The sequence below is a fragment of the Puntigrus tetrazona genome, chromosome 6 (genome assembly GCF_018831695.1).
Source record: "Puntigrus tetrazona isolate hp1 chromosome 6, ASM1883169v1, whole genome shotgun sequence".
Lineage (NCBI taxonomy): Eukaryota > Metazoa > Chordata > Actinopteri > Cypriniformes > Cyprinidae > Puntigrus > Puntigrus tetrazona.
The window spans coordinates 19597709-19612522 of NC_056704.1; the positions used below are offsets into that span (position 1 = coordinate 19597709).

A 14814-nucleotide genomic window follows, 5' to 3' on the forward strand; every position below is an offset into this window, starting at 1 on the left:
TGGCTGGTAACTGTTCTCATAGCATTTTGATCCTTCTTCTATAAAGTCTTGATGGCTTCTTCCGTGACATAGCCAGTAGTGGTAGTCCGACTGCCTAGCTTCACCTGCTGCTCTCCGATAAAAAAAAAAAAATTATAATTAGTGTACTAAAGAAAAATGCTTTACATTGCACAGCACAGGAAATCACTGAGCACTACCACTTTTAATTTTTAAACATTGCCTTACTCTCACAATGTTCTCGGCAATAACGCTGGGGTTCTACACACAGACTCTACAAAAACACCCCACTGCAATAAATAGAGGCTTGAGTAGGATTAAAAAGAAAAGAAATAATGAAAGAAACACTTAACTGTACATAACAATGCCAACGTTTTATGAATGTTGTGCTTCACCTATAGCCATTCTGTTCTGCAAATCTCATGATGGTGGCTCTCCTGCTTCTGGGTTGTGTGTTTGTAGCATCAAATAATCTGGAGGGAAAAAAAGAGTAACAAATATGTTTTTTTCAGCAGCATTATTTCAGTCTTTAGTGTAACATAATAATTATAAAATCATTCTAATGATTCTAATAATCATTCTAATCTTTGGATTTTTTTTTGTAAATAGAAAATAACAAGTTAAATAAAAAGATAGAATTTTATTTTAAATATAAATCAGCCACTTTTGAATAATATAATGACCGCCATTAATTTGGCACTCAAATAACATTTCCTATTATTGTAAGAATTAATAAAAACATCTGAAATGCCGCTAGGAAATTGTGATATTGGTGATTATTTGATGAGAAAGCTCAAAGAACAGCATTTATTTTAAATAGTACGCGCCTATTTGATCAATTGATCGTATTTATTGATAAAAATAATAAAACGCGAAAATTACTCACAGCAACCTGGCCGCCAACACTGAGATACTGTTCGACGGCCATTGAGTGCTGCCAAAGCACACTGCCTGAAAACAGAATAGAAACTGGTAGAAGCAAATTAAAAAAAAAAAAAAACTGAAAAACATGACAACACAAAAATGCCCAACAACAGCAAAATATACTAAAACAACTATCCACAAATGGAGAACATGCAGAGTCTTTACTTTATCTTCAGCCCTCTCTCATTATCAGGCGAAAGAATTCAAAGCTCTTTAGATTTCACACATTCTTCTCCGATACTGTCCCACATTGAATTTGTAAAAAAATCACTGATTTAGCTCACCGTATGCTGGCTATAAAATGTTTTGACTAGTGCATGTTACTCTACCTTTGTAGGTACACCAATCCAGTTGAGGTAGCGTGTGAGTTTTTAGAAATGTAGGTTTTTCCTATTGGCAGGCCAACAGTCACAACTGTGAGTGGGACATGCTGGTCATGCAAACTGCCAAGACACAGACAGACAGAATAAAATCAGCTTTTCTGTGAACAGCAGAAAAAAACCAGTGAATACTTTCTGTTTTGTTTACAGTTGGTATGAATAATCTGGTCACAAACCATGTAGACTATTGTTGGTCGGGGAACATACATGCTGTGTCTCTTACAGCCTCTGAGGAAAATGTCACTTTTTCCTACTTTTTAACGGCAGGAATAAGGTATTCAAGTTATTGTGAAATATTATGATAGTCTTTTGGAAACTGATTTCACTGCTTTACACTTTTTTTTTTTTTGTTTTTATACTTCACCATATGAATTTATTATTCCTGGTTATCAAAAACTTTTTCAATATCTGCTGATTCCTCATCAGTCAGGTTCCTTGATACTGAGATCATGTGCACCGTAAAATTCCCAATTCACTGCTGACTAAATAAATACGATCCCAAGGAGTCTATTCACATCAGGTTTTACAAGTGCAGCTCATCTGGTGTCAGGTTCATGGAGTTCAAAATGAATCTGCCAATTACACAAAAATCAGCATATAATTAAATACATCCCTACTATGAAGAGAATCTATGAGAAAAGGCCTCGCTTTCAGCAACCTGTTTCTTAATATCTATAAACTTCCTTTTGAAAATCCTGTACTTTACAGCAGCTCTGGGGCTAGAAATCTGGAAAAAACTCCTCAACTTCTTGCATTAGTTACTTTTTGCCCATTTGAACGCAATAGTGCCCTAAGGAATTTAGTTGACATGCCTCAAAGTGAGCTCCACAAACTGAATCTCACCACACACAACATTATTTCTACAGAGGGGAATTACTTACCATCATGTTTTAATGTGCGCACTTTGTGTTAAAAACATTTTATTTGAAACAAAACAGGCTATACAATTTTAATTTCCCATTTATAATATTTCTAAATTACTCTCAAAAAAGAATAATTACAATATGTTGTATGATTTTATTTATTTATTTTTTTGCAAAAGTAGTACAATCAATAAACTAGCACACTTTTATTGGTGCTGCTTCATTTTATCAAAACTTGAGCTAAATGATAAACAAATACCAGGTTGCTATTTTCCTTCTGCCGCGATGTTTATCATCAGGGTGACCATGACTTGATCATGAGCTTAGAGCATCGGGGGTCTGTTGTTCACGCTGCACATGGACAGCGAATGCTGATGGACCATTGACCAATCAGAGGGCGTCTACCGCTGTGGCTCAGCCATTGGGACACCGGCTACGCAACACAATGCGACGCAGCTACTGTACCGCGTTGAAAACATGCTCGAGCTTATGCTTGGTATTCCCGCGGTGCAAAATGATTAATTTGATATGCTCGTGATGCTGAGTTGTTACTGATAAAACGAGTAACATGCAAACGGAAGAAAAAGTATGCGGGTTTAATTTGGTGATACAGCACTTTCGTTTAGTGACGCTTCTTGACATTACGCTAGCCTATTCATACACTCAGCGTTTACTCTTGTCTCCGGTTTTCCTAAGCAAAGCTTAAGAGACACTAGGAGAAAATATACCGCTGCAAAATACAGGCACACTGCTGCTGCCTTCAGGACTTGATTCCAACGTCTGGCTGGCAGGTTCAGCATCTGGCTTGTCATTTTGCCTAATACGCTGTCGCACTTAGCCCGGGTTCACCGGGTTTACTTACAGATTATAGTGCTTGAACTAGATTCAGCCTACGAAGCACTATCCTGCAATTTCTGTAAATATTTGTGTCAGAAATCGCACGATGAATCAATCAATTCAGACACAACATTTGCTAACACTGAACATGCACCGTTGCTATTTCCGCACTCGAGAGCATTTTAGTGCTCTACTCCAGATGGTGAATACAACTAAGATACAATACATGCGAATTCTGCTGAATAAAATATAAAAAGATGCGCGTGTACGCACGAAAGTGGCATTAAATTACGCGGGAATGTACAACAATGAGGAGCGTTTGGGACAACTTAAACCCTTAAATTGATATAACATTAACCTCAGTATTGGTCTCTGATCATTTGTGTCAGTTAAAACCTGCATTTACAGAAACAAACGTAACTTACCTCTTTTCTGAGAAATGTGTTTTTCTGGTAGCCCGTTCTTGCATGGCATCCATATTTTTCTAGTATCTGTGTGAGCTCTCTGGGAATCGCCATTATAACATCTTCGGTGAACTCATCCTAACTGTATTATCATGACCCGTTGTTCAGACGATCGCCTGTTCTCTGATACTGAGCGGACTGAGCTGTTGGGGCTGGATGTATGTCATATCGGCTGAGCGATATAGATGACCGGCGGTACCGTAATACCACAGCAAATAACGCGCACCAAAACACTACCTACCTAAAAATGTCTTCACTCTAAAAATACAGCTTTCATTTTTAAACTGAATCACTGAATAATAATGTCCATCATTAAAATGTAATCTGACAACTTTTACATTCACTTTTTGTATTTAATGTCTAATTAGGCTTAGCGTTATTTTAATTTAAAGTTTTCATATTTTTCTTAATTGTTCCACATAAGCAATATCTGCACGTACATACATTCGCCGTAGTGTAATAATACTCGAATATCTTAATTAGTTTGACAAACTTCGCGGTCATTATATTACTATTTGGTTAGAGAGCAACCATGCGCTGAAAATTACGCAATTTACACTAGAAATACTTTCGCATCAGAGCCACATACCGTAATACTACCCAATGATGCGGCCAAACTTGAAGAAATGGAAAGGTGCAAAAGAAGTTCCGAAATAATCGCAAGAATTGAGAAAAACAGTTCTGGCAGCTACTGTTCACATGAAGCATGGGTCGTGAATGTTGATATGTGTAAATCCAATCAAAGCCCTCGACCGTGAGGAATCGACCAATAGAACGGGCAAAGAGACTGGCACGAGGAGGCGTGCGCCGAGAGGGCACAGAGAGGTAAATTTCTTGACAGGACTCGAACATTCTGTTCTTTTTAGTCACCAACACCTTGATATTACTAAGAACTTTGTTTATATATATATGTACATAGAAAGTAATAGATTTACCAATGAAGTAATGATCTGACAATGATCTACAGTTTTCAACAAAAATATTTTCTGTACATTAGGTTTGAGATGTCTGTACAATCCATGTTTTTGGTACATTTATTCATTAAAAAACATACATAATTTTAAGAACATTTTCAGTGTCGGGTAAGTGGAAAAAATTAATATGCCTATTATAATAATACAGATACTTATACATAATAATACATACGTTTACCCATTTATAGTATTAGCTAATTCAAAGTCAGACAAAACTAGCAAAATCACACAACCAAAGTAATAGACACACCTATATGTATTTTTATTACTGCACTAAATTAATCCAGTGTATGCTGGTTCTTTGTAAATATTTATGAAACATACTAGTAATAGTATTTTCAGTGAATTTTCCATATGTTAAAATAATAGAAAATATAAGAACATTTTGTATGGAATTGAACATAGAGCAATAAAAACAAATGTATTAATTGAAATACACACACACACACACACACACACATCTATATCTATTTCTCTTCTTATATATATATATATATATATATATATATATATATATATATATATATATATATATATATACATATGTGTGTGTGTGTGTGTGTGTGTTTGTATAGTTTCAGTAAATTCCAGTCCCTTTATGTTTTAGGACAGTTTAATGAGTTTCATATGTCTCTTATCAATTGTTAATGTTTTCTACTTTCTATCATTATCCAGTCCAGTGAGTTAACTTAAAAGTACAAATTAACATTCATATTTGCAATTTATATTTGTCACAAAACATTGCAAATAAGCTCTGTAGATCAAAAAAAGTATGTTTGGGGTTTTTTTTCGCTTTTTTTTGCAGATGCTGCAAGGGACAAAGGATATCTGGCTCATCCTAGGATATCCTCAGCAGATCAAGAAGACAAGCAGGGCAAATAGGGCCATCTTGTGGTTGAATAAGGAATCATATTATGTGTGTATGCCTTGTAGAAAAGCTTAAAGTTAAATCAATACATTTGTGAAATATACATCTTAGAAATGACCGCAGTCCTTTTTTTGTATTTTTAATTAGATGGCAAAAAAAACAAACTAGTTGATGAAGAGAGAGGGGAAAAGGTTAGAATGTCCAGTTAGAAGGTCAGGAGGACTAATCTCCTTAGACAGAACAACAGCAAGCTGCTCAAATACTCAACCAAAATATATTTTCCTCCTGTGTGATAATTAAATAATTATCTTTTAGACAGGTACACTTATATAATGAATGCAATGTGTTTGTAATCTCATTAAATAACCCAGCACTCAGTCTGTCAACCAATCTGGGATCCCACATATAAAAATACATTTTCTGTGTAATAATATCTTTTAGGATTTGATTAGAAACTTAAACATAATTGCATTATGTAACTATATTTGATATAATCTTATAGTTCCCCATCTGCATCTACCCGTTGTAATACATCTCAACAAGAATAACTCCCAACTAATTCAGAAGGAACAAGTACAGGTCTTTTAACAACCTCCTGGGAAATAACCAGAACATAAACAGAATTATTAGTAATCTACAGGAAAGTGTGCAGTGCTGTTTTCTGTATATTATGCTCTAATGGCTTTAATATGCACATAAATTTCAAAGATAACATTCTGACACACTGCATGACTCATTATTCCAAAAAAAGCAATTTGTTTAAAATGACAAAGGGCTGAAATATGAACAAAATATTCAATATTCAACAAATATAGCATGCTTTTCTGCTTTTCACAAATATATTCTTTCCTTTTGACTTTTTTCCCTAGATGTCAACCTCCCACACGGCAGCCTCTGACATCACAGCCTTTTAAACTCACAAACAGATGAGAGCAAGAGAGCATTCTGTGCATCTGACTGGGCTAAAAAGGCATCAAGTATGCAGTTAATGATGCAGCAGACTTTGCACATACCACATACTGTTTAATTAGACATGACAAATAAGCTGACACATAAACTCAGACGTAAAACAGAGCCGTTCCTGAATCCTTAAATGGGATTGGAGGAATGGAGCTGAACTTTCACACAGATAACCAGAGAGGGAGAGAAAGCAAGACAGGGATGGAGAGCGTGCCACACATATGCGCAAGAAATAAACAACATAAGGAGGAAAAGAGAAAGCACAAGAGTAATAACTCTCTGTGGATACACACAGAAGGAAAGAGAGAACAAATAGAAGGAAGACGCAGATATCTCGGGGAAGCACAGATAAACACATAAAGAGATTAAGAGTATGGGTCACAGCACAGAAAGATTTATTAGCACTTACACAAAGGCCTGAAATATTTTGCCAGGGTGTGTTACCATAGTAACCCAGGGTCATTACTAACACACCCTAATAAGATCTGCTTGAAAACTCATGTCCACCCTTTTATCTCAAACTAATTCAACACAGACTAACTGGTTTATATGAACAGTACAAAATAACATCTGTATCATGGTTTGGCTTTATTTTGGCAGTTGATTAAGCCAAGCAGGCATATGCATGCGGTTTGATCAGTCAAATACATTCATGCACACACCCACAAAAAAAAAAAAAATAAATTCACAAAATTTCTCATGACGCACTCCAACATCCATCACTCCGACCAATTTATCTTGCATGCGCACTGTTCCAGATGTCTTATCCCATAATAAGACTAGGAGCGTTCTGCATTTCATCATTGCAAATTCTCATTTAACCCATGCTGCTATATTTGAATATAATATAAAGTTTCTTCAGCAAGAGGCAAAACACATAAGTTTGGGCTTTGTAAAAACAAAAGAAATTCGTTTTGTGTAATCGTTCCATTTCCTTTCATTTTCTCAGGAAATGGATATCAAGTTTGTTTATTTTCCCCTGACCTTAAGTAGTCTTGTCTCTTGCATTACAACAAGTCTATAGTGAATAGCAAAATAACAGCCATGCTCTCAGCTACTGAAATCACAGTAAAGTGAGTGTTCACAAAATCATTACTTGTCTTATGCCAATATCACTGACAAAATCCAATAGCCACGTAACAACGTTATAACAACGTTATATCCGTTGTTAGAGATATAGGTTACAATAATTACGTGAGTGCTTTGGTTATTAAAATGATTTTTACATTGCATAAAGCGCATGCAAGTATTTGTTTACTCAACACGTTCTCCGTGTGAACACACAGTTTACGCAGATTCGTTCTGGTCGTGACAAATACAACTGACCGCAAAGAAACACCGTCGATGAAGGAGGAGAGATACCGCGTCTTACCTGTCCCGTCGAGGTCTTGCCCGTCTCCAAAGCGAATAGTGTTCCTCATCATCCAGGTCCTAGTAAAAAAAGCTAACGTGTTTAGGCGCGGACTGTGTTGGGAGAGCTCGTGCTCGTTCCCGCTGGTTTAGAGGCGCACCGGTTCACGGCGTGTTATATACAGGACTTGCGTGCGCGTTTAGATAACAGACGCGAGTCTAAAAACAGCCACATGGGAGTCCCTGGCTTCAGAGAAACAGACTGAGGCAGAGTAGCGCCTATAACACTCACTATCATTATGCAATGCTAAATGAGTTGCTTTAAAAGGTAGATCAATTCTAATGAGCTGTGTATAATGGAGAAGTACAGAGCCAACCTGTTTCCCCACTCTTACACACCCACATATTCTGATCCACTTACCGTACATAGTGTTTATCTTGTAAATGTACATTCATTAACAGTAATGCACACGTAATGGGCTAACCAAGGACAGAAAGTGATAATAATGCTGACTTTTTTTATCAGCTATCGGCGAATAAGAAAGCTGTTGATTTATCAGTCTCTATCAGGCAGAACATAATACATTTTGTGCTGTCATTGACTGATACTGTCATCAAACCTCCAACAAAACACTTGACCGATTGTACCTCATGTAAACGGGATAAAGTCACTATGATAAACAGTATCTAAAAACTATTTGGACAGTTAAGCCTCACTTAAAATGTGTGAGCGTTGGTGTATTATATACAACCGTTATTTATTTTTAATGGAATACACCACCCAAAAATTATATTGTAAATTGTCATCTTTTACTCCCCCGAATGTTGTCCGAAGCCCAAACTTTCTACAGAGCTTAAAATGTTTTGAAGAATGTTGGGAACCATACAACGTTGGAACACCAATTCTCCGAATATATTTTATGTTCCATAAAAGAAAGTAAATCATGCAGTTTTGTAAATGATCCCAGAAATGTAATTTTTAAACAAATATCCATTTACAACACAAGTGCACTTTCAAGCAAAAGTTTCACAAAAATCAATTTATTCAAATTCTAAAACAATAGATACACTGACTCGTTTGTGAGAACCGGGAATAAGTGAAATTAGTTTGCAGAAGAGGTTATGCATTATATGGATTGATATCTTGTTTTACAAACTGTTATGAGTCACTGTTATTGTCTTTATTATCATTAATCATTCTTTAAAAATCTATAGTTGTTCTGCAGAAAATTCTATAAATTGCTAAAGATATATTTCATGTGAAAGTGCTTCTGTAGACCACATCCCACAGTTACTGAGTCCTAGATGATGAAGAGAATGGTGGTTTTAAAGGTAGTCATCATAGCCAGACTGATCCTCGATGCCAGCTGCAAATATAGAAACATGACATATTCCTTAAAAAGAAAACTGAGCTGAATTACATTTAGACCGAGGAGTTACCATTACAATGAAAAGCATGCTTCATTCCAGCTGAGTAGGGATCTGTAATCTACAACAAACACATTGAGATATAATTACATTAAACAGGCATTTATTTACAAACATTTCTGTATATCATACAATAAAAGCGCACATAGCTACTTACAACTGAACTTGGAGGGATCGCGGGGGCTTGGTAAGATGGAGGGGGTGGCACCCATGATGGAATGGGAATAGTGGAGTCCAGGTTTTGCACGCTAGCATTGCAATTCAGCTTCAACATGGCTATCCTGGCATGAATGGGGATAGGTGGAAGGGCCCTTTCCTCTGAGCAGGCGACATAGACTCTTCACTAACGCTGGAGGAGTCTGCGCCGAGTCATGTGATTGGCTGGACGTTGTGCTAGCAACTGTGGGTGTGTTCTCTGGAAGTGCCGCGTCCGAATCAAGATGTTGTGGAACTCTGGGTGAACTTCTGAGAGAAAGCCTATGGCCAGAATGAAAGCCTCAAAAACACAAATAATCAGAACCCAACTAGCATACACTGAAACAAAAAATACTACTGTGGGTTTTACTTCTCAACATTTTCACTCAGAAATTGCAATAAATCTTGGTTGCCTCTCTATGGCTGTTTTGCTTCTCACCTCTTGTGCAATGCATTTCCTCTAAGACAATTGTCAAGTTTTTCTTTCCAGTCTGAAACACCCCCCACACTGTATCTCCGTGTAAGTCCCAAAGATGCTGTAAAAAGAGAGGAACATTCATTGGCACAACATCCTTTACTTTAATGCGATTTGCAAGGAGAATTGCAGAGTGTCAGACCTTTGTTGTCACTGATCTGCTTCTGCACAGCAATGTAGAACTGCTTGGCCTCATCTTCATCTGTGAAGTTTATTCCTATCTGACACTCCTGCATACACGTTTGGTTTTAATCATGATAAGGTCATTCCAACGACTTCTATTGCTTTTCTATTGTTGAGCTAATGATACTTTATATCCCCTAAACCTTACAAGCCTTTTTTTTTTTATATTTAATATGATTTAATATGCTTGGTTGAGAATGCAGATTTGCATGCACATATTTATGCACGTAAAAACAGATACATGCAATGCAATGTATTTGACACTCACATCACCGGGGAAGGTATGGAAATAAGGACATGTTTCTGAGTATTCAAATGGTGTGTACAGCTCCTGTTCCCATTGCAGCTTGGCTTTCTGCAAAGAAAATGAGAAATACCACAGTCACACAGCAGAGGGTAAAAGTCTAAAGCAGAACCATTACACATTAACAAGTCATGGAAATGAGTAGACATTTCTGATAAAAATTTAAATACATTCTACTAACTAGAGAGAGAGAAATAATGACATTTGTGAGAATGCTGCGATGTTTAGTCTGAAATATATAAAAACTAGTGCTGTCAAACGAGCATTAATCGCATTCAAAATACATTTCTTTACATAATGTATGTGTGTACTGTGTATATTTATTCTGTATATATAATACACAAACATACAGTATATATTTTGAAAATATTTACATGTATATATTCATATAATTTACATTATATAAATATTTTTAATATATAAACTAATATATAACATTTTTCTTCATATCACCAATAAAAACAGACTGTGTGTACTGATGTATAATTTGTAGAATGCAGAATAAATGTAGAACAAATGTACATAAAAAGACAAATGTACATAAAATCATCTATTAACAATATTTTAATTTGAGATTTTTCCTGAAACTGCTTCCATTCTAAAATTCTCATTATTTTTGTACTATCTGTTAGTCTCACCTTAAGACAGTAGAGTCTCATGAAAGTTGAATGCACGGAGTTATCTTGCACCAGACATAATACTCCTGAACTGTGATTTTTCCATTCATTTTTCTGTGGAGGGGCTGCCATTACCAGCTGGACAATACCGCATGCTAAAACCTGTAATGTACATGAACAAACACATACACACACACACACACACACACACACACACACACACACACACACATAAATACTGTGTCTGTGAATATATACATTTGAGTATATTTACAGGCACACAATACAGTATATATTTCTTTAATTGATACACAAATACAGAGCCAGTTGCTATGTGCAGTCAGCGGTTATGTAGCATGTTTGTCTGTACAAATATGCAATTTTGTCTGAAATATTCCATTTGCATAGGTTTGCATAGTTAAACAGTTGTATGCATTTATCCCGACTGGCCTCTGCTGCTCTATATCTGTGAATCATTAAAATAACCACCATGTGTACTGTCTACAAACCAGAAAAACCAGTGGTCAGTGGTTTGGATCGGGTTGTGTATTTCAGATAAAGCAAAAGAAGCGTTTGGAAAGAGCACTGAAACACCAGCCAAGTGTTTTTCGGTGAGCCGTTCACTGTTATTCTAGTATCACTGTAACAATTTTAAGTTACTAATTCTGTAACATCAAGTTAAACTAAATAAAACTGACAACTGTTGCTCTGACCTCTGACAACTAGCTGAAAAATTATATGTATAAATAACTTCTCTGCATAACTACGTAACTTCTCTTCAGAAGATATGTCATGGAATGACACAGGTCTCAGGCAACACATTATAATTACAAATCATCTTACAAATACTTATGGTATTTAGATTTGGTAATATATAACAAAACAAATAAGTAACATGGATGAAAAGTATTTTAAAAGTGAACTCACACTGCAGTCATGACTTAGTAAATTGAAGAAGACCATTCTCACGAGTTGACAGGAGCGGACTCTCAAATTCGTGACATCTTTGACGTCTCTCTGCTACAGTGTGCTCTTTCTGTTTTCTCATTTCATAAGAGTGCTGATCTATATCATCAAACAAATCCCTCTGCTTTATACTTCCTAATGCAAATACCCTGGTGTCAAGAATACATAAAACAGGAAAACAGAGTTCTGTTCACAAAACACACACAGGTAATTGTGTATATATATATATATATATATATATATATATATATATATATATATATATATATATATATATTAAAAAAACATTATTCAGGGAAATTTTTACATTTTAGTATTTATTAAAATCAAACATGACTGCTTTAGTTGTCACAGAGGACAATATGCTGAGCGAAAAAAGCAAAGAACTGCGTAGCTAAAAATAGCAGCGCACCTACAGTAGTATTTCAGTGTTTGCGTGCCGCCATCTAATGGTAGAAAATCACTTTTTAGAAGGTCAAAACAACAATTTAATACAGACATTCTATACAGATCAAAGATGGTCTAGAGGCTGTAGATTTTGCGAGATTCTATGTCTCCAGAGGTTGAGTATCCTAAATGATTTACAGGCCAGTGTCCAGGACTTGGCGCAACAGTATGTTTGATACGCTGAAATAAAACCGTTGCAGGAGAGCTTGTCATCACAGGCAGAAACAAGCGCACATGATCTTCCTTTCCAGGCCAGAAAGGATTAGAGTCCGTCCAGCAAACAGGCTTCCTACAACACATATGCAGACATAACCAAAATAAAACATCCTTATTTAAAACACACCCTACATGCTTCAAAAGTATCTGCAGCAAGAAAATACAGCACAAAATTTTAATAAAATTTTTAAATCTGCTTTATATTTTAATAATATTTAATGTAATTTCTATTTCCCATGATGGCAGAATTTTCAGCAGCCATTACCCCAGTCTTCAGTGATCCTTCAGAAATAATTTAATTTGGCATTTAATAGACATTTTATGCTGCTTAATATTTTTGTGGAAACCATGATCCATTTTTCAGGACTTTTTATTTAAAATAGAATTTTTACATTTTTAACACGCTAAATGAATGCATTTTTGATAAATAAAAGAATTAAAACTCATTTTTAAGCTAACAAAACATATAGACAATCAAACAAATCTCCTTGTCCCGATCCTGATCAGTAGATTTTTTTTATCATAGTGACTTACATCTCTTTGTGGTTCTTATGTGCTCTACCATCAACTCGGTGTGTTCTGGATGTCCCAAAGTAACCTCCAAATTTATCACCAGGGTGCAACAGGACTTAGAGGAAAAGACACTGTCAGGTCGCATTTGTATCTGCCATTCATTTTTCAATGGTTTACTATGCCATCTCTATGTGTGCAGTTTCTATATCATTTATATAAAAATACCTTTCTGTAGTGTGGCCTGCCTCACATTTATCCCTTGTTGTTGGCATTGTTCCAGTGATTTCAGGTATTCTCTCAAACAAAGTCTCCTGAAACGATCCACTTCTCTGCCCAGTGGGCCACTCAGAGTAGAAGGACAAGAGGTCTTGGATGCTGCCAGCACTCTCCGCATGATCACTAACACCTCCACATCCTGCATGCCCTAGTAATGTTTTTACGTATGTAGTAACTTGCATCAAAACTCACCAGACATAATTTTAGTACTGTAATTAACATTAATTGTATACAAAAAAAAATAAACATTCAAATGTTGTTACCACAATTATTTTAATTGCCCTTATACAAAGTACTTTGGTGGGAATATGGTACTGTAATGGTCTTTGATATTTATTTTTTGACAGTTATTAGTATTTTTATATGTTTATGTTTTGCTGTACCTGGTCATCTATCTCATCTCCGTGTATTGGAATATGGTGTCTTGAACCAACCCTTCCCTCACAGTCTGCATTCCAATAACCTAAACATAAACATAAACATAAACATGCAATATCTTATGATATAACACGCTATAAGCAATGAACGTTCATTATCACGCATTCACATTTTTTGCACTTATCTTTACCCCAGACCAAGATATACCTGGGCTTGATTGTTCTTCGTTTTCATGATGTTTTTTGCTCCAGGCCTGAATCCCAGCAGCCACATCTACCACAGTTACAGACTTTCCATCCTTACTATTCAAAGAGGACATCAACACATTCAGCCGCTCAGGCTGTATGAAGAAGCCTTCCTACAAACAAACCAAAAACATCTGTTTTATTCTACAGTGCAAAAACTAAATAACGAATGTACTGCCAGAGCTGTATATGCACACCTTTTTAAACAGAGCAGCGAGGTCTACACGCTTTAATTTACCAGTCCCGTTCCAGTCCAAGAGTTTGAGGAGGTTGCAGGATTCGCACATGCGCAGAAAACTCTTCACCTCTTCTAGTTCACATCTGAGCGTGCTCGGAGACTACGATACAAAAACAAATTTGACAAATTTAAAAACCCTCCCAAAAAGTATTTCTTTGATTTAACTTCATTTACTAATAAAATTCTGTTTTGTTCTTAGTTAGAGCCATTACACATCACAATTTCATTTAGATTTCATTGTCAATATTAAGTATGTTCAGTGACCGCGTCTAGTGGTGGAACAGTGCTTGTTTCTGGAGGGAATGATGACATCCGCTTAGCTTGTCTTTCTCGTTCCATAACGAGGACCTCCAAGTCGGTGAGAATGGGTTTATTATGGAGCCACCTGCGCAGATCTCCCATCCGTTCTAGCGCTTTTCTGAACGCTTTCCTGTCGTTGATCCAGTCCTCGGGTTTGTCTCCAGGTGAACTCGAGCAGAACTCAGCAGCGCCTCTGTGGTTCGATGCAGGTATTGCAGGTCTAGCGTCGAGGAGTTCCGGGTGCGGACGAGTCGGTTCTTTCATTTTATCCATTATATGCTTCCTAGAGGCACTACCACTGCATTTTTGTGGTCCCAAAGAAACACATTCCTTCTGCAATGGGTATGTCTTTGCCAACTCTCGGTTTTTAACAGGCTAAATTCCACTGCGAGTGTCGGGTCGTCCAGTAAGCACCG

General features: G+C 36.4%; 1 protein-coding gene and 1 long non-coding RNA gene across 2 annotated transcripts; both read right to left on the minus strand.

Annotated features, from left to right (window-relative positions):
* Positions 1 to 8653: 8653 nt before the first annotated feature.
* LOC122347383 lies at positions 8654 to 9348 on the minus strand. Its single transcript, XR_006251216.1, has 3 exons — positions 9203 to 9348; positions 9064 to 9106; positions 8654 to 8984 (listed from the first exon to the last, which is right to left on the minus strand). It is a non-coding gene; the product is annotated as an uncharacterized LOC122347383 (long non-coding RNA).
* A 2743-nt stretch (positions 9349 to 12091) lies between these two features.
* On the minus strand, positions 12092 to 14746 carry si:dkey-197j19.5. Its single transcript, XM_043242557.1, has 7 exons — positions 14363 to 14746; positions 14058 to 14198; positions 13823 to 13973; positions 13621 to 13700; positions 13187 to 13385; positions 12983 to 13076; positions 12092 to 12521 (listed from the first exon to the last, which is right to left on the minus strand). The coding sequence occupies exons 1-7, from the start codon at positions 14669 to 14671 to the stop codon at positions 12308 to 12310; spliced, it is 1188 nt and encodes a 395-aa protein (XP_043098492.1). The 5' UTR covers positions 14672 to 14746; the 3' UTR covers positions 12092 to 12307.
* Positions 14747 to 14814: the final 68 nt, after the last annotated feature.

Excerpts from the sequence above, each read along its gene's own strand:
- si:dkey-197j19.5 (XM_043242557.1), bottom strand. The coding sequence starts at position 14,671 with ATGGATAAAATGAAAGAACCGACTCGTCCGCACCCGGAACTCCTCGAC. Across the intron at positions 14,199-14,362 it reads CTGTTCCACCACTAGACGCG|TCTCCGAGCACGCTCAGATG; the intron begins GTCACTGAACAT and ends TTTGTATCGTAG. Across the intron at positions 13,701-13,822 it reads CGAAGAACAATCAAGCCCAG|GTTATTGGAATGCAGACTGT; the intron begins GTATATCTTGGT and ends GTTTATGTTTAG.